The sequence below is a fragment of the Trachinotus anak genome, unplaced genomic scaffold, assembly GCF_046630095.1.
Source record: "Trachinotus anak isolate AG129_WGS33_773 ecotype Australia unplaced genomic scaffold, CSIRO_AGI_Tana_v1 ptg000013l, whole genome shotgun sequence".
Taxonomy (NCBI): Eukaryota; Metazoa; Chordata; class Actinopteri; order Carangiformes; family Carangidae; genus Trachinotus; species Trachinotus anak.
The window spans coordinates 1,962,363-1,984,617 of record NW_027273864.1 but is presented as its reverse complement, the minus strand read 5'-3'; the positions used below and the strand labels follow the sequence as shown (position 1 = coordinate 1,984,617).

Here is a 22,255-nt window from a genome sequence, read left to right as displayed (position 1 = left end):
ATTGGGGGGTGGGGGGTGGGGGTGGGGGGATAAAAAACAGACAAAAAATGGAAATAACCAATAACTGAATTTAAGTGGGATGTTAAACATATTGATAATGATAATGATTTATGTGATTTATGTATGAAAAAATAAATTATTTGTAAATAGAAAAACTGAACATTTATCTACTAATCAGGGTCCGTATTCACAAAGCTTTTTATCTTACCACTGAAGTCACACTTAAGTTTCTTATGAAAAGTTTTCTCCTAAATCCTATTCATGAAGCTGCTGAGACCAACTTTTACTTAGGAGAAGCAAAAACTTCTAAGCTATAAGACACAGGCTGGTATACCTGACAAGGCTGTGGAGGCGGAGAGGTTTCTGCAGGAAGCAAAATCGAGGACGGTGGGACTTGATATATTTTTACTAACACGATGAAGTGTATGTTAATCTATGGAAATAATAAATACTTTTTGATGGTTTTGTCCGGGGCTGAGGTAGTGGTGTTGCCAAAAGACGATTGTTAATGCGACTCATGGACCAAGGGTAGTTAGTTTAGTTAAGACAGGAGAGGACTGTTAAGCAACATGTACTGTGTTGCTTTGTTCAGGTTTAGGTTGTTTTTGTTCATGTGTGTTTTTTACACCAGGACAGCCTGTGTGAGCAGGCTGAATAATGCAGGGGATTTTAAATAACATTTTAAAAATTACTATGTCGAAATGAAGGTGGATAAAGTGCAGTCACAATCACAGTGTACTTGCCAATCAGGAATGGATGGTTAAAAGGTATATTAATATAGTATCATGGAACATAAATGGATGTGAGAATTGAATTAAAAGGAGGAAGGTTTTGGCATATTTGAAATCCAAGGCTACAGATATTGCATTTATTCAAGAATCACATATAAGTGAGGATGAGGAGGCAGTACAGTTTAAAAGAGACTGGGTAGGAAGAGTTTGTCATAGTTCCTACTCAACCAAACAAAATGGGGTGTTGACTCATCAATAAAAGTCTAAGATTTGTCATGTTAAAACAAAACAATGACAGGGAAGGATGACTTATTTATGTTGAAGCCTTGATCAATGGAATTAAGACTGTAATATGCAATATTTATGCACCAAAGGAAAGAGCCTGATTTCTTTCATGAAGTTAATAGAGCAATGGGAGATATGGAAGGTCAAACTATAATGGCAGGTGATTTTAATCAAGCAATGGATGGGTTGATCGAAGCAAACCTAGTGGTAAACCGTCACCCAGGGATGGTAGATATATGAAGACTGGTGAATCCACAAGTTACATTCAAGAATTGATTTTTTCTCAATATCTAGTGTCTTAGTAGACTCAGCTGTGGGCTGTGAAATCAGTGCTATCACCCTAAGTGACCATGGTGCAGTGGAGCTACATGTTAACTTGAATATGGATAAAGTAAGAAAAGGACATCGGAGACTCAATACTACGTTACTGCAAAATGAGTAATTTAGCAACACATTATCTGAGGAGCTCAAAATCTTTTTGAAACCAATATTGGCTCCACAGAAAAGATCTCCTGCAATATCTGAAAAAGGAATTAGCAAAACACTATTCAGATAATTTATACCAAACCATTTGTAACCTTAACTATCAGCTACATGCCATATATAACATAAAAGCTGAATAACCTTTATTTAGACTTAAAACCAATTTTAACAAAGGGGGTGAAAAAAGTGGCAAATTGCTAGCCAGACAATTGAAGCTACAAGATCATTCTAACAACATTCCATTAATTAAGAAAGGCGACAGAGTAATAACTGCAGCAAAAGAAATTAATATGATTTTTGAAAAATTTTATGAGGACCTTTACACAGCCACCTGTACACCCAGCACGGAAGAAGTGGAGGCATTTTTCTCAGGCCTTCAACTGGCCACTTTTTCTGATGAGCAAAAAGAAAAGCTGGATGCCCCCATTACAGAGGAAGAAATTGAAAACTAGGAAGTCAGCAGGTTTGGATGGATTCCCAATTGAATATTACAAGAAATACATGGATATCACAGCTCCCATTCTATGCGAAGTATATTTAGAGACATCTGAAACTGGTTCTTTGCCAAGGACATTTAACAAAGCTTTGATCTCTCTTATCCCTAAAAAGGACAGAAATATTTCAGACCCATCTAACTTTAGACCGGTGAGTCTGCTGGGAGTAGACTGTAAGATCTTGATAAAAACATTGGCAACACTTCTAGAGAAGGTATTGCCAGATATCATAAATGGGGATCATAGGTCAATAGGTTTTATTAAAAACAGGTCAGCCGCTGACAATATGCATAGGCTTATGCATCTTATACATGTGAATGATTTTAATCTGGTACCGGATGCAGCCCTTTCACTCTGCTTTTGACTGAGTGGAATGGGGGTTCCTGAAGGTTGCTATGTCAAAATTTGGGTCTGGGCCTGGCCTCTGTAAATGAGTGACAGTACTGTACTCCAAACCAAACCAATGGCGGTTGTTCTCACAAATGGGCTCATGTCAAACTTTTTCTGCCTCTTTAGGGTGACAAGACAGGGCTGTGCTCTTTCTCCGCTGCTCTTCACAATAGTTTTAGAACCACTAGCTATTGCAATCAGGGCAGATAGGAGAATTAAGGGTGTACATGCAGGGGGCAGGGAGCACAAGTTGTTCATGTATGCTGATGATATCTTAGCAGTGATAAAAGACCCAGTTGGCTCTTTACCAGTGTTACTTGAATGTGTTGACTCATATTCTAAATTGTCAGGCTATAAAATAAATTGGCATAAATCAGAGGGTGTGCCAATGTCATGCTAATGAGATTGCGTCATTTAATTTCAAGTGGAGGCCTTCAGGTATGAAATATCTGGGTATTCAATTACATCCAAATCTGGAGGAAGTGATGCTCCTGAACATGGAACCACTCCTTAGAAGATAATAATCTGGATGAATGGGGAAAATTGAAGCTTTCTTTATGGGAGAAAATTAATGCGATTAAAATGGTGGTTGCTCCACAATTCAATTATGTGTCCATGATGTTGCCTGTCAGTATACCTCCTCAGTTATTTAAAAAAAATGATAGAATGGTGAAAGACTTTCTGTGGCATAAATAGAGATCAAGGATCAATATAAAGAAAATGTGGTCTCCACAAGACATGGGAGGTATGGCTATTCCTAATGTAAGGCTATACAATTTGTCATTTGAAATGTCTAGATTAGTTAAGTATTGGAAGGGAACAGATCCAGAGCTGAGCTGGATTAAAACTGAACAGGAATTAGTAAATCCTTTTAGACCTCTGGATGTTCTTTCGCATGATTCAGCTACCAAGGCACATGATTTTTCATCAAATCCAGTATTGGCTCATTCTTAAGTATTCTGGAGAGAGGTACAAAGGATGTGTGGAGAGTCACATTTGAGGCAGTCATACTCCTCTATATGGCACAATCCAGTTATATGTGTCGGGAAAAAGTCTGTCCACTGGAAGCAATGGGGCTATACACTATAGGGGTTTGTATTTGGATGGAGGGTTTATGTATTTTGCTGAACTTGGGCAAAAATATAATTTGGAAAGTAAAGGACTGTATCACTAAGGCCTACTAGAGGGCACGAATCCACTAATGGGTTTCTTGGAGTTGCCTGATGTAGGACACTGGCAGCTAGGTTCTATAAAACTTTTAATAGGCCACAAAAAGACATTTGTAAAAATTTGAGGATCATCTGGCAGAAAGATCTTGAATGTAATTTTAGTGATGATGAATGGTTAACAATATTATCAAATAATAGGAAACACATTAAGGAGACCAGGGGGAAATTTGTTCAATATAAAATAGTGCATAGGTTTTATTTTACCCCCATTAGACTCCACAGGATGGGTTTGATGGCCAATATTCTACGTTGGAAATGTCAGACAGAAACAGGTACATTCTTACACACAATTTGGGAGTGTAACTACGTCTGCCCATTTTGGGGGAAAGTAATGGAACATATAGGCAAGTGGGTGGGTTTAAAGATACCAGTATCCTCAAGACTGTGTTTATGGGGGGGGATCAGTCAGAACTGTCCAATATATCAAAATTTGATTTTGTTGCGACAAAGGTAGGGGCTGTCACAGCTGCCCGAGAGATCCTTAGATTGTGGAGGAGCACTTCCCCTCCAGATGTTAAAAAGTGGATGACTTGTATGTTGGAAATAGAATCGTATGAACAGATGTTGACTAAAGTGAACTTCAAGAGATCTCCAGACCAAGTTTTTTGCCCACACCACTGGAAGGACGTTGTTATAGTAGCAGTGCCATAATAGAAGAATTTATTAGTTTATTAGTTTTATTCTCTTGTGTTATCTTTCTTTTCTTTTTCTAAATTTGTACATTTAAAATTGGTCTGGGGATGTTATATGTATATGTTTTGTCATGATGACAATCCTGTCTTGCTGGTGTTTTAAAACAAATAAAAATTTAAATGACAAAAAGAAACCCCAACTCCTAAGCTAAGACTGAGACTCTGTTGCTATACCTGACATCAATTCACGTGGTCGAGCTTGCTTGCAAGAACCACAGTAATTGATTGATGAAAAAATAGTCTGTGCAAGTGAAAGCACATGCGTGACATCCTGCAAATAAACAAAAATGAACTAATACAAATTAAATAATAACGGATTAGGTGCAGTTTACAAAAGTAAGGCATTCTCTAAAATGCATAAGGTTTGTGTAAACCCATGAGAATTTAATTTTACAATAAAAACTCACATTCAATTCACTCAATGGAAATAATAATAATGAAAAACTCACCTGTCATAGACTACCTAACTATGCCTCTTTGACAGCCTATTAGCCACCTGTTGTACCTGTACCTGTTGTAATGTAGCTGTGGTCCTGGCTGCTGGTTGAGGTATGGTGCGATAGCTACTGTCCCTCACCAAGTGACATTCAGCTGGAATATGATGCCTTTTATGATGCCAAACAGGTGTCTCAGGCCACTCTCCATTAAGATTCACAAATCATGTGTAGATCTTGTGATTTTCTTTTCCTGTTTACAAATATATGCTTGTCTTGCGAAGGTGCAATAATTTTTTTACGTGTGTTCCATCTATGGCACTGATCACACTGGGTAAACCGGCAATTTAAACTGGCTTTATTTCTCTGTAGTTGGCGAACATCTATAGGAAACTGTATGAATTGCCCTATGATGTGGAGTCTACATAGCACATTTGTTGTTTGGTGAATAGATTGGCTAACAGACAGCAGGGATATCTCCAAGTTGTAGCATTGCAAAGTTGTATTTTCCCCGTTCCCAAGTAGTGCAGCTTTGGGAGGTGATCGCAACCCATTTATGATTCTTTGTGATTTGGTCTTAGTGAGTTTTGAGTCCTCTCCATGACTTCTGACTTAGATGCTACTTTAAGCGCAAAGTGACTTTGTGAATTACTCTTAGTCAGAAAAAATTAGGAGTTCTAAAGTTAGCACTGACATTCCCATTATTTTAAAGAGTTTCTCCTAAATCTGCAAGTTAGGAGCTACTTTTAACCTTAAGACGCTTTGTGACTACGTGCCCAGGTTCCTATGGCTCAAAAATGCTCCTGTCAAATATGTCAGACCAACAAATTCAAGAAAAAAGATGCCACCAATTAAGAGGTGCAAGAATATTTTTTGTTTTATAACTTTAATGAGTGACTGTCTTGTGCAGCAGCTGAACAAAGAGGACAAGGAGTGCATTATATAGTGTCTTGAAATACAACGATTGCTGAAGCTCTTGGCAAGCGACCTTTATCACTAGCACCACCTGCTCCCGGCAAGAAACTACATTACTTTAAAACTATATGAAAACTTTCACATAGCACCTTTATGTGTGTACATGTATTTCTTTACAACAAATGTGCACAGGATATTGTTAGGAAACATAAAATTCTCAACTTTCCAGTCAATGTGTGTGGAATGCCAGCCTGGGGTGTCATGGTGGTGGGGGGTTGGATTGGATTGGATTTGTTTTATAATGCACAGTAATAATATTTTAACATATATACTTGACTATTACTATGCACTGCAGCCTGAAACTGTCATGTCCTGAAAGTGTTATGGCTGCACAGAAGACCATGTAATTTTTCCAGGAAGGAATCAGCAGAGACAAGTTGCATTTTCCAACCCAGCATCAATGTGAAATAATGAAAATAATCAAATAAATATGTTGCAATTTTTTGGTCCTGTATTAGAACAGTAATTGTTCTGTAAATTCAATAAAGAAATAGTTTAAAAGAACCAAACCACACTGAACAAAGGATCTGTCCTTTGGTCAGTCACACCCCTTTTAGTAAGGGGAGACAACTGGAGGATTTATAAATAATAACTTGTCTAAGTATAATTAAACATTCTTCTCACTTCAAGAAAAATAAACGCTGTAATACATAGCAGCTGAGAGCTTTAGAAAAATGTGCATCTTAAGATAAAGTGCTTAGTTTTAGAAAAATGAAATAAAATTTTTTAGCTTGAGTTTATCTTCTTCTTTTAACTCCATTTCATATCTAAAGAGTGTCAACAATTTTGATAATAAACGATCTCAAAAAAACATAACAATTGAACAACTTCAACACCTTCTTCAATCCTTCTTTCCCTCTTGTATCTCACTCCCCTACTTATTTCTCTGATATTGTCTCTCCCCTGTGTGTGCACCTCACTCACTGACTCCAGTTGTAATGACTGACTGAATAACATCATGTGACTAGTGCTGTAAGGGCTAGAAAAGCTGCGCTGGGTAAAAAAGAAACACTCCAGGGTGCCCTGGTAGTTACGCTGGTGCGTACCATTAAGGCTAAGACCTTACCGCGGTAGCCTGGGTTCGAGTTCAGCCCGACCCTTTGCTGGATGTCATCCCCTCTCTCTGCCCTAACTTCCCTGTCTCTCTTCACTTTCACTATCATAACAAAAGCAAAAATGCCCATAAAAAATAACTTAAAATAGAAACACTCTGGGTCTGGATAGGACAGGGTCTGGATCTGCACCTGGAGTTGTGACATTGGTTCTAAATCTTTGTATTTTACACCTCAGTGAGTGCTGTTTTTCTGCAGCTGTAAAATCACATTTCTGTTACTTACATGTTGGTTGTAGATGATCACTCCCTCCTCACAGGCGGGCTTGTGGGTACACAAGTGCTGGTGAACACACCAGTTACAGCCCCACTGGCTTAAAACACAACCACGGCAACTGCAGACAGAAACAACAGAATGTGCAGATAAGAGACATAACATAACATCCTCCGTAGATAGTAGAAGTAAGCAATGAGTTTGGATAAAGAGCTTTGAGGAGAAATGCTTAGAGGTCTAATAGAAGTAGGATGGGCTTTTTATCTACAAGGAAGCGACAGGACATGAGGGAAGCATAGACAGGTATTAAAAAAAAAAGAGAGAGATACAGCTATGATAGCCTGGAGCAAACAAGCCTTTTCTCTTTACTGCAGCAGGAAACACTTCTATTTTGGTTGAGTGGGAGCATAAAATCCTGTTAAAATCCTGTTAAACTGAATACATGCACTGACTTGTGTGGCTTCAGAGAAAAATTTACACCAGTTTCAGTGTTCAGCTACTGAGCTACAGTCCCTTCAACTGCTCCTCTGTGACTTCAATGTGCCAAGACCCAAAAAAACAGGAAAATGAAGGAGTTGAAAAATAGAAATATATATTAAGTTTTAATTTATTATATTAACTGATTTTTGGAGGTAAAGGGAAAAGTATAACGCTTATATATTATTTTTTAAACCCCATTTCTCGGTGAGTGTATAAGCTGAGATATATGGACATGAAAGAAGTTCTTGCTGAAGTTAAGTACAGGTTCACAGGATTGATGAAAAGAATTAAAAGCAGTAGAAAAACAGACATATGACAGCAGGTGAAGGGTGAATTTATGGAGAGACAAAGAATAAAAAATGAAAAAGGACAAGACAGATAATAAAATTTGCTTAGAAATGAGCAGAGAAGGTCAGGAGGAAACAAGGAGAGCAAAACTAATAAATCATCAGTGGTAACTCACGGCATGCTGCCAGACAGTTGCTTAACAGCCATGCAGTCATAGAAGATGAAATCCCTTGCTGTGACGGTGACATCGCCAAAACGAAGAGACAATGTGACTGTGACAAAGTCTAAGAAGAACAAAACACAGAGAAAAAGACAGCATTAGGAAGAGTTGAAAATAGCACAGGGTAACATCAGCACAGAGCTGAGCAAGCAGGGGTCTGAAAATATCAGCCTGGTTTATCATGTCTGCTTAAGAAAGTCTGGGATGAATACAATGTTCCTCAAAACACAGTGAGGGAATTTGATCCAGACAGCCAAAGGCATAATAAAACCCCTGTGCAACCTCCATCCTCAGCCCAGGAGAGTGCAGACATTCACACAGTAGGCTCAAGGCTCTGAGACACTCCTCCTATCAAACACATGCTCAACACAGAAAAGAAAGCTGCATGAAGCTGCACGGCACATTGGTACATGATAAGGAGAATTCTGAGATGTTAAAATTTTAGTCTTAATTGTTCATTTTGGTAAGAGTCAGTTATGGTAACACATCATAAATCTTGGTAGATATTTTCATGTCATGTTGGGGAATAGGCCTGACAAAAACTGTATCTCAAAAACTGGTGGACACAATCTCACCAAATTTGGTGAACATGAGTATTAGTACATATGTATTAACCTAACTCTGAAGTACCATACTGATGGGTGCAAATGGGCATTATCACATATTTGCTCATAACGCAAGATGTCTTTGAGTAATCCTGTTACGCATCCTGTGCCAACTACTGAACATACACACCGAGTTTCGGTCAAATCCGATGAACTGGAGATAAATTCATTATTCATTATTTGGAATGCTGCAGGCTTTGTAATTGAACAAGTGTGCGGTTGTTGTGACTATTTTATACAGAATTAAACTAACTGATTTGACTTTGCTCGGCTTTGTCAAGCCTTAAACCCATTGGTTGCTGCTCACAGCCAACTGAGCTGCTTCCTATAGTTGAGAGCAAAAAGGCTTGAACCCAGAATCACTGTTGTATTATTATTTTTTCTTAACTGCTATTAATTCAATCTTTTTATATTAAACATTTCCTGGAAGATAGGGATGACCCAGTCTGAATATATTTTGGACTTGCAAACAACCTAAAATTAAAAGTTTATGATCTGTGTTTGTATCCACTTCAGAGTTGACTTCAGAAGCTTTGTAAAACAGACAGCAGTCAAGTGAGAATCTGATTTTCAGTTTTTAGGCAACAGTTGCCCTTCGAGGCCCTCAGCTCCATTTTGTATTAAGTGACTGCTGGCACAAAAATCTCTTTAAGTAAAGTTAAGCTATAGCTAAATCCTTGATTACAGCCCGTGTGTCCAAATCTCAGTAAACCCCCAGGCTGATTCTGCCTGAGCCCTGCACCCTGAGAACTACAACAAGCTGCAAGTTTCAGGAATGCAGGCATGGAAACCAGCATGAATGTGTGTGTTTGTGTATTTGTGTGTGTGTGTGTGTGTGTGTGTGTGTGTGTCTGCGTGTGTGTCTGAGATGGTGTAGGTGTTTTTCTGAGAGGCACACAAAACATTTGAATGTTCGGGTGAGTGTGACATCTGTAGAGGCTTCAATTTTTATTTACAAGCCTGTTAATCTTATGTTTTCATATTTCCTGACTTACTAACAAACAAGCTGCAGCATGTGAACAAGTCAACCAACCAAGAAAACCAAAGCACATATCAAAGCATAGAATCACTAGATGAAACAGATTTATGTGGAATATTTTGTTTTAAGTTTTAACCTTTGACCTGTCAAGGGTGTACCCTGCCTCTTGCACAATATCAGCTGGGATTGGCTCCAGCCTCCCCATGACCCACAAAGGATAAGCCATACAGCTAATGGATTTATGCTCTAAAATACAGAGGACTCCCTGCTATACAAACTGGCTTAGAAAAAATGGATTGGGTTAACCTGAATGGAGAGATTGAATTGTATAAATGTAGGATATGTTTGGACATACAGAAAAACACATACCGGTACATACAAAAACACACATGCACAAAGATTAATCTCATTACAGAATGCTAAAATGCTCCAATCACATCCTCCAATCACAAAGTTGAAAATGGAACCAGAAAATAAACTCCTGCTTCATCAGCTTTGTTTCAGAAACTCTGGAGTTAAAGCACACTCACCAAGTCCTGGAAGCACCATGGATACTCCGTTGGTGTCAGGTGATTGGCATTTGACCCCTGTTTTGGTGACAGTGGCAGGACTGTGGCTGTCCTGGAAGAAGCAGGAGTAGAATTCATCTTTCTCCAGCACTGGTAGACCCGGGACTGACAGAAACACCTGAGAAAAGATGAGATAGTAACACTGTTTCAAACTACTGGTGGATCACTTCGGACAGAGCTACTGTACATGTGGACTTCAAAAACCCAAATGTGGTCGATATTTGCAGATTAGACTAAAACCGAATTGAAATCACATTGATGGATGCTAAAATGTCTCCCAGAGTGACAGCCAGCATCAAGCAGCAGACTGGTAGAGAATAGATAACACTGAATAGAAACAGAGTAATTGGACAAAGTTCCAGAATGCTGCAGAGTTACTCCACAGAAAACACAGCATAAGTCTATACCTGTGCAGTTGTGAAGGTCATAATGACAGTAAGTGATTAACCTGTCTGAAACATAAATCTGATCTACTTACTTGTAAATGTAAATGTAGAATAATTTGATTGGAATACTAGCTTTCCCTGAGTTGCCTGCTATGAGACCATTTACCACACCGAACAAACTCCTAGCTACTTCATTTTACTTTGAACTTGGCTCCACCTGTGTTGCTCATTAATGTGGTGTTTTCTGCAACACACTTCTAAGATGTCAACTGTCCAAATAGCCTGACCTATACAGTGATGTAAGTTCAGAATTTCTGCAGATTTGCCAGTTGCACATTCATAAAAAAAAAATCTCCCAATCTAGCACACCACAAAGGTGTTCTACTGGATTAAGGTCAGGAAACTGGGGAGGCAACTGAAGTTCACTGAACTGTTCATGAAATGAGTTGAAGAGGACTTTTGCTTTGGAGGGTTATCCTCCTGGAAGTAGCCAATAGAAGATGGTAAGGTGTGACCATATAGTTATGGACAGCAACGATACTCAGATAGGCTGTTGCATTCAACCATGCTTGATTGCTATGTTGTGTATTATTGTACTGTTGTTGTATGCCTCCACAACTCACAAAAGTTTCAGATTATGTCCATGTTTATCCAGAATCATATAAAATAATAACCATTTGTGTGGAATTTTGTCATAATTGCTTTGTTAAGTCTTGACTAATGGATAAAAGTGTTATGTGAGGTCACATTCACCTTGACCTTTGACCACCAAAATCTAATCAGTTCATCCTTGAGTCCAAGTGGACATTTGTGCCAAATTTAAAGAAATTCCCTCAAGGCATTACAGAGATAACATGTTCACAAGGCCAAAACCATGTTTTGTGAGGTCACTGTGACATTGACCTTTCACCACCTAAGTCTAATCAGTTTATCCTTGAGTCCAAGTGGACATTTGTGCCATGTTTGAAGGGATTCCCTTGACGAGTTCTTGAGGTATTGTGTTCACAAGGCCAAAATCATGTTTTGTGAGGTCACACTGACCTTGACCTAGACAACCTGAAAACAATATGCCACCATCCCTGGCTGTCGCTGGTGCGGAGGCATAAAAAGCTCAGGAGATCAGCAGTTTCAGAAATATTCAAACCATCCACCTGACACTAACAATCAGCTACTTTCAAAGTCACAGTGGTCACATTTTTCCCCATTCTGAGGTTTGATGTGAACATTAATCAGACCTGTGTCTGTATGATTTTATGTACTGTACTGCTGCCACGTGATTGGGTGATTGGATATTTGAATGAATAAACAGGTGTACATAATTCATAATGATCCGAAAATATTTTTCTATTTCAACAGGATAAAATCTTATTTTATTGTAGAGCTGTGAGCAACACAATAATTCACTTATGCTCTCTTCAAAAAACTCACATATCCATTATGTAAACAGAATCTGCAAAGAAAGATCCTCATTCTCCCTCAGATTATCTTCAGGGTGATGCACAGGTACATCAATAGATTTGTTTTGCTCCTTTGCCGCTGGAGTTTATGTCTAGCAGACTTACCATCATGCTCTCCTCCCTGCTGATGTTGGAGGGGCTGAGGTCCTGGACAGTCAGACACTGCTGCTCCATGTCGAAGCTCCACAGCCACTGACCAGGCTGGTTCCCACGAGCACACTCTGACTGCAACACACACCTGCAGGGAAAACACAAGGCTGTACCATTAATATAAAGCAGTCAGGCTGTCATTCTCTATGCATGTCACTCTATGCGTGTCATATAACAATAACAATCAAATTAAGCCATGAAAATCGCCATCAGTATATATTACAAATCCACAAATCATAAACTTGTAAAACTGGAACTTGAATACAGTATTTTATGTTAGGAAAGTGTGAAACAAGTTACAAAAAATATGCTATAGACAGCAAAAACAAAATGATTTGAAGAAAGAGTATATGTGAGAAAATGTCTGTTATAAAACCAGGAAAGCTAGTAGAAAATGAAAAACAGCTGTAAACATAGACAGAGAAGAGGGAGAGAGACTGAGAGGGAGGTGGGAGGCCAGGTGGTGAGGCAGAAAGGAGAGAGAGGATGCACAGATGGGACAGAGAGGTAGATTTCTTTCATTAGACTCAAACATAGTTCCACTGGAGCAAACAAGGGTGTCTGCTCATAGTTCACTACAAGTTGGCACTGAACGTTTTCACTTCAGTAACTAGACATGTGTGAATCTAAATGACACAAACATTTTGCATCATGAAAAACCAATTTATATAGTATCATGTAATCTATATAAATAAACAAATAAGCAACAGCAGACTAACATGCACTCGATGCTGCCTGTAATAAATCTTATGATATAAGATGAGATGAAAATGGATCATTCTTCATCCGCATCAAAAGCCCCCTAATTTATTTTAACACACTCAGGGGGTTTGCTTGGTCTGAGGACATGTTGCTGTGGTGTTCAGTCTACAGACCATTCACTGCATTTGTCACTTAAAGCGAGATTAGGTAATTGATGAAAGTTGAATATTTTCTTCCTCCAACAATTGAGAAAATTATATTTTTTATATATTTTTTTTAAGTGAAAGAGAGGTGAACAATGTAAAAAAAACCAAATACAGACTACTGATCATGTCACAGCTGAGCTAAAGGTGATGTCTTCATATCACTCATTTTGTCTGATCAACAATAAATCTAAACATTCAAAAGAATCTGATACAAAACTGAGAAAAAAAAGAAGAAATCCTAACAGATGACTGCTACAATCTGCCAATGTTTCAGATTTTATCTTGACAAATGACGATTATGAAAATTGTTATAGTTTAATTTTAACTGGATGACTTAATTCACACACAAGTGGTAAATAATCTTTTTGCTAGATTACAACACACCCAGGGCTGGAGTTTACTGCTGATGTTTATCTCACCTTCCTTCCAGGACACACCAGCCGCAGTAGGGGTCATGGGCCAGCAGGCAGGAGTGGCAGTCTGGGTGCTGCTGGCATTCAGCCACTGGCCTCTTCTGCAGCTAGAACCAGGAAAACACAATCGTGTTCAGTCGTGCAAGCCATCTACACTAAGCTCCCAAAAATCAGATTATAGAGAATAGGTGGCCCATTTTCTTCAGTGGAACAATGAAAAATGAAAATATGGTCATTAGAATAATCATAACTACAGATGACCCCATTGGAAGAGGGAGAACTGGGGCAGAAGTAATATCATTTCTCTTTAGCTGTATTACTATGATGCAGGAGGGGGCATCTAAAAAGAAAACCATAAAATGTGACACAAATTCATTTATTGTATGTTTTGCATGTGTCTGTTTGTAGATGTACCATATTATGGGTCATGATGAAGAGATGTTCCTCCTTCTGGTCGAGGATGAGGTCTGCGCTGATGGCTGCGTTCTGCTGAATGGAGATGACAGAGTACTCCTCCACCTCACCGTTTGGCCCAAGGAACACCTGAGGAAATGTTCACAGTGATTATGTATCAATTAAAAAGCTGAAAATAAACACGCACTTAGCTGCAAATGAAAATGTGAATCTCTTCAAAGCATCCTTCTGTTAAGGTCTTTTTTTTAAATAAGAACGTAAAAATAATTTCATTATTTTTTCTTCTTGCCAGTTTCATAATAGCATTATGGCATATTTTAACAGATGTAACTACACAGGCAATAATAAGAATTTTATTTGACAATGTTATGTAACTGACAGCTCCACAACAAAAAACAACTTATGAACTTATGAGTGCATATCACTTATGGTCAATCCTTACCACAGCAGCCCCGGTTCAAATTCAGCCTGGGCCCTTTTTCATACCCTTTCCCTCCCACAATTTTCCTGTCACTCTCTCAGTGTCCCTATCACATTAAAGGCACTGCCCAGAACACTACCTGAAAAAAAAAAGAAAACTTCTATTTCCTTTTATTTCCAAGGTGAAGAATGAACTCTGATTAGACCTGGCACCATAACTATATATATATATATATATATATATATATATATATATATATATATATTGTATATTGACAACTTATCCCAAAAAAAATTTAATTTAAAAAAAAAAAAAAAAAAATTTAATTTAATGAATGATATCGTTGTCATATTATTGCCAAAAACATTTTATGCCACTAATATAATGATAATATACATATATATAATAAACATAAGTACTTCCTTTCAAAGAGCAATTATTTTTTTTGTTCTTAAGAATATTCAGACATCTGACATGGAATTTGAAATAAAATATCCTAAATAGATAGAAAATAAATAATAACTAAACCTTCATGCGGGGTCAACAAGGTGTGATCCCCCTGAGCCATTAGCACCTAGTGGCCAATATGCACCAAATTTTATACAGCCCATCACAGTTTTGTGTGATTTGGATACATTTACATTGCATTTTCTCATTTGGCAGATGCTTTTATCCAAACTGACTTACAAGTGAGGGACATCAGTAAACTCCAGTGCAGTGGGAAACCTTGATGTTAGTATTAATAAGTTAATAAGTGTAAGGAGATTGTATAAGGAAGTACACCAAACAGGTTTTTGTTAGGCAAGGAGGTGCTCTCGGAGGAGCTGATTTTCAAGAGACTCTTCAAGATAGAGTGGGACATCCCTGCTCTGATAGAATTTGGAAGCTTATTCCACCACAGATGAGAACAGCGTAGACTGAGATTGTCTAATGAAAAAAAAAAAAAAAAAAAGACAAGAAAAGAAATACTCTATTTTCCCTACAGGGAAATTCACAATTATCCAGTAGCTTATTCATGTATTTAGTTAAATTAAGATTGAGAGGGATGACATTGCCAGATAAAATTCCTTGGAGGAATGTAGTGGCAGAGAAGGAGCACAAGGCTGAATTATTTGGTTCAAGTATATGGGTGCACACCCAGAAGTCACTCTAAAGGCAAGTATTAATGCCTTGAATTTGATTTAGGCAGCCATGGGTAGCAAGTGTAGGTTGATGAGTAGTGGAGTGACATTTCGGGCTGATTGAAGACCAGATGGGCTTCTGCATTCTGGACTATCTGTAAGGGATTCACTGTGCACAAAGAAAGGCCAGCCAGAAGAGCACTGCAGTAGATGAACAATAGATAACCATGGCCTGGACCAAGAGCTGGGTGACGTATTGATGTGATGTGTAGAGCAAAGTGGCATGACTGGGAGATGGATGCAACATTGTCAGAGAAGGATAATTGATCATCAACATGGCACATGGCAATCTTAGTTGGGGTAAGGGATGAAGAGGCAATTTTGATATTAATATCACAATGAAGAGATTGATTGGGGAGTTCAGTCTTAGAGAAGTTTCGTTGAAGGTGGCGTTCGTTTATCCATGTCACAGAGACATGTCACAGAGACAGGCTGAGATCCGCACATAGACAATGGGGTCGTCTGGTGGGAACAACAGTTATAGCTGAGTGTCAGCAGCAGAGCAGTAATATGAGAAGCCATGAAAGTGGATAATTGGATCCAAGGAGGTGGTGTATATATTGCAAAGAGTAGAGGTTCCAGAACCAATCCTAGTGGCACTCCAGTGGGGAGGGAATGGGCTGAAATTTTCCCTTGCTATGACACAATGAAGGAGTGCCCAGTGAGATAGGATTCAAACGAAGAAAGAGCTTTGCCTAAGATTGCCTAATCCATGTCATAGATGACAGATAACAAGATGCAGTGGTTCACCGTATCAAACACTGCTGAGGGATTCTGCAAGATATGAACTGAGGACTGACCTGCAGCTCTGGCTGCTCTTAGGGCTTCTGTCACACACAACAAGGCTGTTTTGGTGGGGGGGCCACTCTTGAAACCTGACTGATTTGGATCTAGGACATTTTTCCATGATAAGAGACCTGCTTAAAGGCTGCCCTTTCTGTACATTCAATACAGAATTTAACTACACAACTGCTGCTAGCAAAGACAACTTCAGTAATGCTTGTAACTGATTATCCATGCTGTATTCACCACTGGTAGTTGTGAATGATAAGACCTAAACAGGGAGCAACCGTGCATGTACCATACACCATCGTTTCCAAAGGTCTCTGTTTTTGCCCGTCCAGACTACATTGCAACCCTGGAGTTTTCAAACTAAAACGGGGTCAGCAGCTTTTCCAAACTTCTCTGTGGATTTTCTCTTTGGGGCTGGAAAACTGCAGAATATGTGTGGAGGCCAGGAGTAAATGTAGCAAAAGTAATGGGCTTTTAAACCTAAAACGTAGTAGGGTGGATGTAGCCTAAGTCAGTCACTCAGCCAAGATACATTCCTGTGTGTAGGTCTGTTTCCACTGTTGCAGTCCAGCAAAAAATTACACAAAGAGCTAATTAGATGTAGGAAAGATCCTGATATAAAGTGGCCTCCACAAAACTTCCCTGCAAAACTGTCTTTTAGTATATTTGAGCGTTTAATGTTATTAATAACTAAAATAAATATATGTAGAATAAATACTTCTGGGATCAAATCCTCCACAATCTGTCCTGAATAGCTACTTTCAAACATATGAACAGTTGACATCTTCCATTCAGTAACAGACACTTGCTATTGCCTTCAACTGTGACAATGAGTGTGACACTGCAGTGGCGCTTTATGTGACAGAAAAGTACAGACGTTTCTGATGAGTGCCACCCCCTTTACAGTAGAATGAGCTTCTGTTAGAAGTTAGAATTGACCACTTACTATGTAGGAATATTGTGCAAAAGCTACTCGCTACCATAATTACCAAATATTTTTGTCATATTGGTTAACACTGGATGGAGCTTTACCTCATTGCTTATATTTCTTTTTGGGTTGTTTATTAAAAAATTGAAATATATGTGATTCATTTATAAAGGTGAACATACTGAATCATGTCCAACATGTACACAAAAGTCTAACATATACATATATATACACACACACACACACACACACACATACATACATATATATGTATATGTATGTGTGTGTATATATATATATATATATATATATATATATATATATATACATATACACACACACACACACACACACACATATATATATATATATATATATATATATATATATATACATATACACACACACACACACACACACACACATATATATATGTGTGTGTGTGTGTGTGTGTGTGTGTGTGTGTGTGTATATATGTATATATATACATATATATATATACATATACATATATATATATATATATATATATATATATATATATATATATATATATATATATATATATGTATATGTTAGACTTTTGTGTGCATGTTGGACATGATTCAGTATGTTCACCTTTATAAATGAATCACATATATTTCAAAAAAAGAAATATAAGCAATATATATATATATATATATATATATGTATATATATATATCAGGCATCATAGTGGCTAAGATGAGTGGGCACATGGCCCAGTACATGAGCGGGGGCCTGAAAGGAATTGGTTGCAATACCAGGGGAGCCAAGAACCAGTTACTGGTCGATAGAGCAGTCACTCAAGACTGAAAGACCAGGCAGACCAACCTGTGTACTGCCTGGACTGACTACAAGAAAGCCTACGACTCAGTGCCACACACATGGATACTGCAATGCTTGGAAATTTATAACATCAACAGGACACTAAGAGCCTTCATCAAGAACTAAGTGGGCCTGTGAAAAAAAACTCTAGAGGCCAACTCAAAGCCAATTGCACAAGTCAGTTGCACCATCAAGTGCGGCATATACCAAGGTGATGCACTATCTCCACTGCTGTTCTGCATAGGCCTGAACCCCCTCAGCCAGATCATCACAAAGAGTGGCTACAGATACCGGTTTCGAAGTGGAGCAACTGTCAGTCACTTCCTCTACATGGATGACATCAAGCTGTATGACAGGGATGAGCAAGACATTGACTCATTGATCCACATCACCGGGGTCTATAGCAGGGGTCGGCAACCTTAAACCCTCAAAGAGCCATTTGGACCCGTTTCCCACAGAAAAGAAAACACCGGGAACCACAAAACCCTTTTGACATCCAAAATGAAGATAACACTGTAAATATCATTTTTTAACTTTATGCTATGTATAAAAAAACTATAGTGTGTTGCATTTATGAAATCAATGAACTGCTACAGAGAAAACACAATTTTATTTCTGCATGCAACAAAAACATTTTGAACTCCGAAAAAAAAGATGCTTGGTTGAAGGTAACTTTCAAATAAAATACTCAGTGTCTATTTGAGTTCTCCTCGTCAGCAGTGAAAGCAAATGAATCTGTCCACATAGCAGCAAACGTTCTGTTTTCTTCAAAAACTTTTCTTTTCTTGGATTTATCCATGGTTGACCTACCGGGGGTCGAAAAGCTCAATAAATCGCGTGCCGGCGGGTGTCACACATCAGTGGTTGTGATGCATATTTTGAGCAACAAAAAATTAAACACATTTTTATTTTAATGTTACAAGATCACCATAATCTTCAAATTTAGAATAACATTTAAAATACTAACGAACTAAAATAAAATAAATTAAAATTAAATACTCATTATTTATTTTCCAAAGCCACAGTGAGCCGCAGCAGAGGGATGAAAGAGCCACAACCTGCAGCTCCGGAGCCGCAGGTTGTAAGGGAAATTGTTCAGAACCGAGGGACTTGAACTACCAGAAGACAACATTGCAGATGTTCAGGACAGCTACAAATACCTTGGGGTCCCACAGGCAAATGGAAACCATGAGGAGGCTACAAGGAAGTCAGCCACAGCCAAATAGCTACACAGAGTAAGGCAGATCCTGAAAAGCCAGCCAAATGGGAAGAACAAGATCTGAGCCATCAACATGTACATCCTGCCAGTCATCAGATACCCCGCTGATATAATAAGCTGGCCAAAGGAGGAGATAGAGGCCACCAAAATCAAGACAAGGAAGCTCCTCACAATGTATGGAGGGTTTCATCCCAAGTCCAGCACCCTGAGACTGTACACTAAGCGGAACGAGGGAGGCCGAGGACTAGTGAGTGTAAGGACCACTGTCCAGGATGAAGCAACTAAGATCCAGGAGTACATCAGGAAGATGGCCTCCAGAGGTGAACTGCTAAGTGAATACCTAAGGCAGCAGAAACCCGAGGATGATGATGGAGAGGAGGATCAACCATCATGGAGGGACAAGCCCCTACACGGCATGTACCACCGACAGATAGAAGAAGTGGCTGATATCAAGAAATCCTACCAGTGGCAGAGAAAGCTGGACTGAAAGACAGCACAGAAACACTTATCATGGCAGCACAAGAACAGACACTCAGTACAAGCTTAATAGAGGCCTGGGTCTACCACACCAGTGAGGACCCCAGGTGCAGGCTGCGGAAAAATGCTCCTGAGACAGTTCAGCACATAACAGCAGGGTGGGAGTGCAGGCAGAAACAGCGTACATTGAATGTCATAACCAAGTAGCTGGCATAGTGTACAGGAACATCTGCATCGAGTATGGACTGGAAGTCTCAAGGTCAAAATAGAAGCAACTTCCTAAGGTGGTTGAGAATGACCGAGCTAAGATCCTGTGGGCCTTACAGATCCAGACTAACAAACTGGTGATGGCTTACCAACCAGACATCATGTTGGTCAACAAAATACAGAAGAAGGCAGTGGTGATAGATGTAGCAATCTAAAGCGACAACAACATCAAGAAGGAAAACGAGAAGCTTGAGAAATACCAAGGGCTTAAAGAGGAACTAGAAAAGATTTGGAGAGTAAAGGCAACATTGGTACCAGTGGTAAATGGAGCAAATCCCTCTCTCACCTGTAAAAGGCTGGGAGCATTGTGAGAATCATGTTTGATTTCCCCTGGTGCTTTCAACATTATCCAACCAACGCATTATGTAACTGAGCGCATTATGTAAAAAACCCAGGAGTGTGTGTCTGACAGGGTCGTCTGCAGTACAGGAGCCCCGCAGGGGACAGTTCTGAATCCATTTCTTCTCATGACCCCCCAATTGTCGGCCAACAGGGAGTACAGCGAACTGACCCAGGACTTTGTGGACTGCTGCCAGTGGAACCGCCTTCAAATCAGTGCTGGAAAAACCAAGGAGCTGGCGGTGGACTTCCACAGGCACAAACACTCTCCACTCACACAAGTGAACATCCAGGAAATGTACATTGAGATCGTGGACTCTTACAAGTACCTGGATGTTCACTTGAACAATAAACTGGACTGGACTCACAACACAAATGCACTCTACAAAAAAGAACAGAGCAGGCTGTATGTGCTAGGGAGACTCAAGTGTTTTGGAGCGCTCTCCTGAAGACCTTTTATGACTCTGTGGTGTCATCAGCAACATGGTGTGGTCTGCTGGGGCAGCAGCATCTCCACTGCTGACAGGAAGAGACTGATCAGGAAGGTCAGCTCTGTTCTGGGATGCCCCCTTGACCCAATGGAGGTAGTGGGGGACAGGAGAACGGTGGCTATGCTATCATCCCTGTTGGAGACAATCTCCCAACCCATGCAAGACACTCTGACGGCACTGAGTAGCTCCTTCAGTGACAGGCTGCAGTGACACCATGTTACCTTGTGCAGATTTCCTTTGGAGTCTCCCAGGAAGGCAATAGTATGTCCTCCCCTTACACTTATGGACACAGCAGTGAGACGGGCAGACGGGCTGTCCAATATTGTTTCTGCCTCCACTGCGATTCGGCTGGCCATTGGGCTGGGGGTGTGGTCTGAGCCGCAGGGGTAGGCGTCCAGTGTGTTCTAATAGTGGGGATATGGGATAAAACAAACAGTGCATGGGGATTACAACATGTCATGAGATGAAGATTAGATCATTAAAATAACACAATAAATTACATGTGACATGTAATTATACTGCTTTTAAAACTCTCAAGTGATTTATCATTAATTTTTCAGTAAGTTAGCCAGCCACCAAAAATATTACAGCTAACAAAATCCCAGCAGGATTTACTGTGGAGAGGCTGGGGTTTGGGAACAAACTGGAATCACTGGAATCCAGCAATTTCTATAATCTCTGCCTTACAGCTTTTAGACAAATTGTCTTTGCTTCCACAGTTTGGCAGTAGGGAGGGTTGTTGTTTTTTGTTCTAGGCACATCATTTTTTCATGAGGACATTTGAAAATGGGTAAATTCCTTCATTATTGGTAATCTTAACAATAGGAAGTAAATGCAATGAACCTGGGAGCTCTGCCTACTGAGGGCTACTTATGCTGAATGATTTCATGTAGTGATGTACTGTAATGAATTAACTTTTTTGGCCTGCTCTCAAAGTGGCCCTGTTGATTTTTCTTGAAAACAAAACAAATATTTTAAATCTTGCATGGTTACAACCATATGTACTAACTTGTGGTCTTCTTCCCTGCCTTTATTGGTGCATTGCAGCATTTCTCGTGTTACCGCCACCTATAGATCAATAAAATGGTGTGACACCATTCATAGGACTGTGTATCACATCATCCTAGTGCACGTACATGTGCATGTGTGTTTGCAAGAGATAAACAAAAAATGGACAAATTCACAGAAAAACAGTCCCATAGCAGTACTAGACATCCTAAACTACACAGAGAACCTTAAACAGACTGCTCATGTACCTGTACTGCTGACCTTTTATCATTGAGACAACTAACTACAGTACCTGATTTCACCACTGTACAAAACTGTCCAACTTAAAACTTTGTTGTAATAACATAGCTCTGTGGTGTCCAAACAGTTATATATAGAC

The 22,255-nt window shown here is 39.3% G+C and overlaps 1 protein-coding gene across 10 annotated transcripts in view; it reads right to left on the bottom strand.

Annotated features, from left to right (window-relative positions):
• The window catches only part of plxnb1b (plexin b1b), a 116,860-nt gene that overhangs the window by 26,054 nt on the left and 68,551 nt on the right, over window positions 1-22,255 (bottom strand). For all 10 annotated transcript variants that reach the window (XR_011693136.1, XR_011693137.1, XR_011693138.1 and 7 more), the window contains 7 exons: window positions 21,090-21,272; window positions 13,908-14,036; window positions 13,500-13,600; window positions 12,128-12,260; window positions 10,141-10,297; window positions 7,982-8,090; window positions 7,051-7,159 (listed from right to left, as the gene is read on the bottom strand). Coding sequence is in view for 7 of the 10 variants with exons in the window: in XM_071493490.1 (XP_071349591.1) it covers window positions 7,051-7,159; window positions 7,982-8,090; window positions 10,141-10,297; window positions 12,128-12,260; window positions 13,500-13,600; window positions 13,908-14,036; window positions 21,090-21,272 (921 nt within the window). In the remaining 3 variants the exon portion in view is untranslated. The remainder of the gene's footprint in view (window positions 1-7,050; window positions 7,160-7,981; window positions 8,091-10,140; window positions 10,298-12,127; window positions 12,261-13,499; window positions 13,601-13,907; window positions 14,037-21,089; window positions 21,273-22,255) is intronic.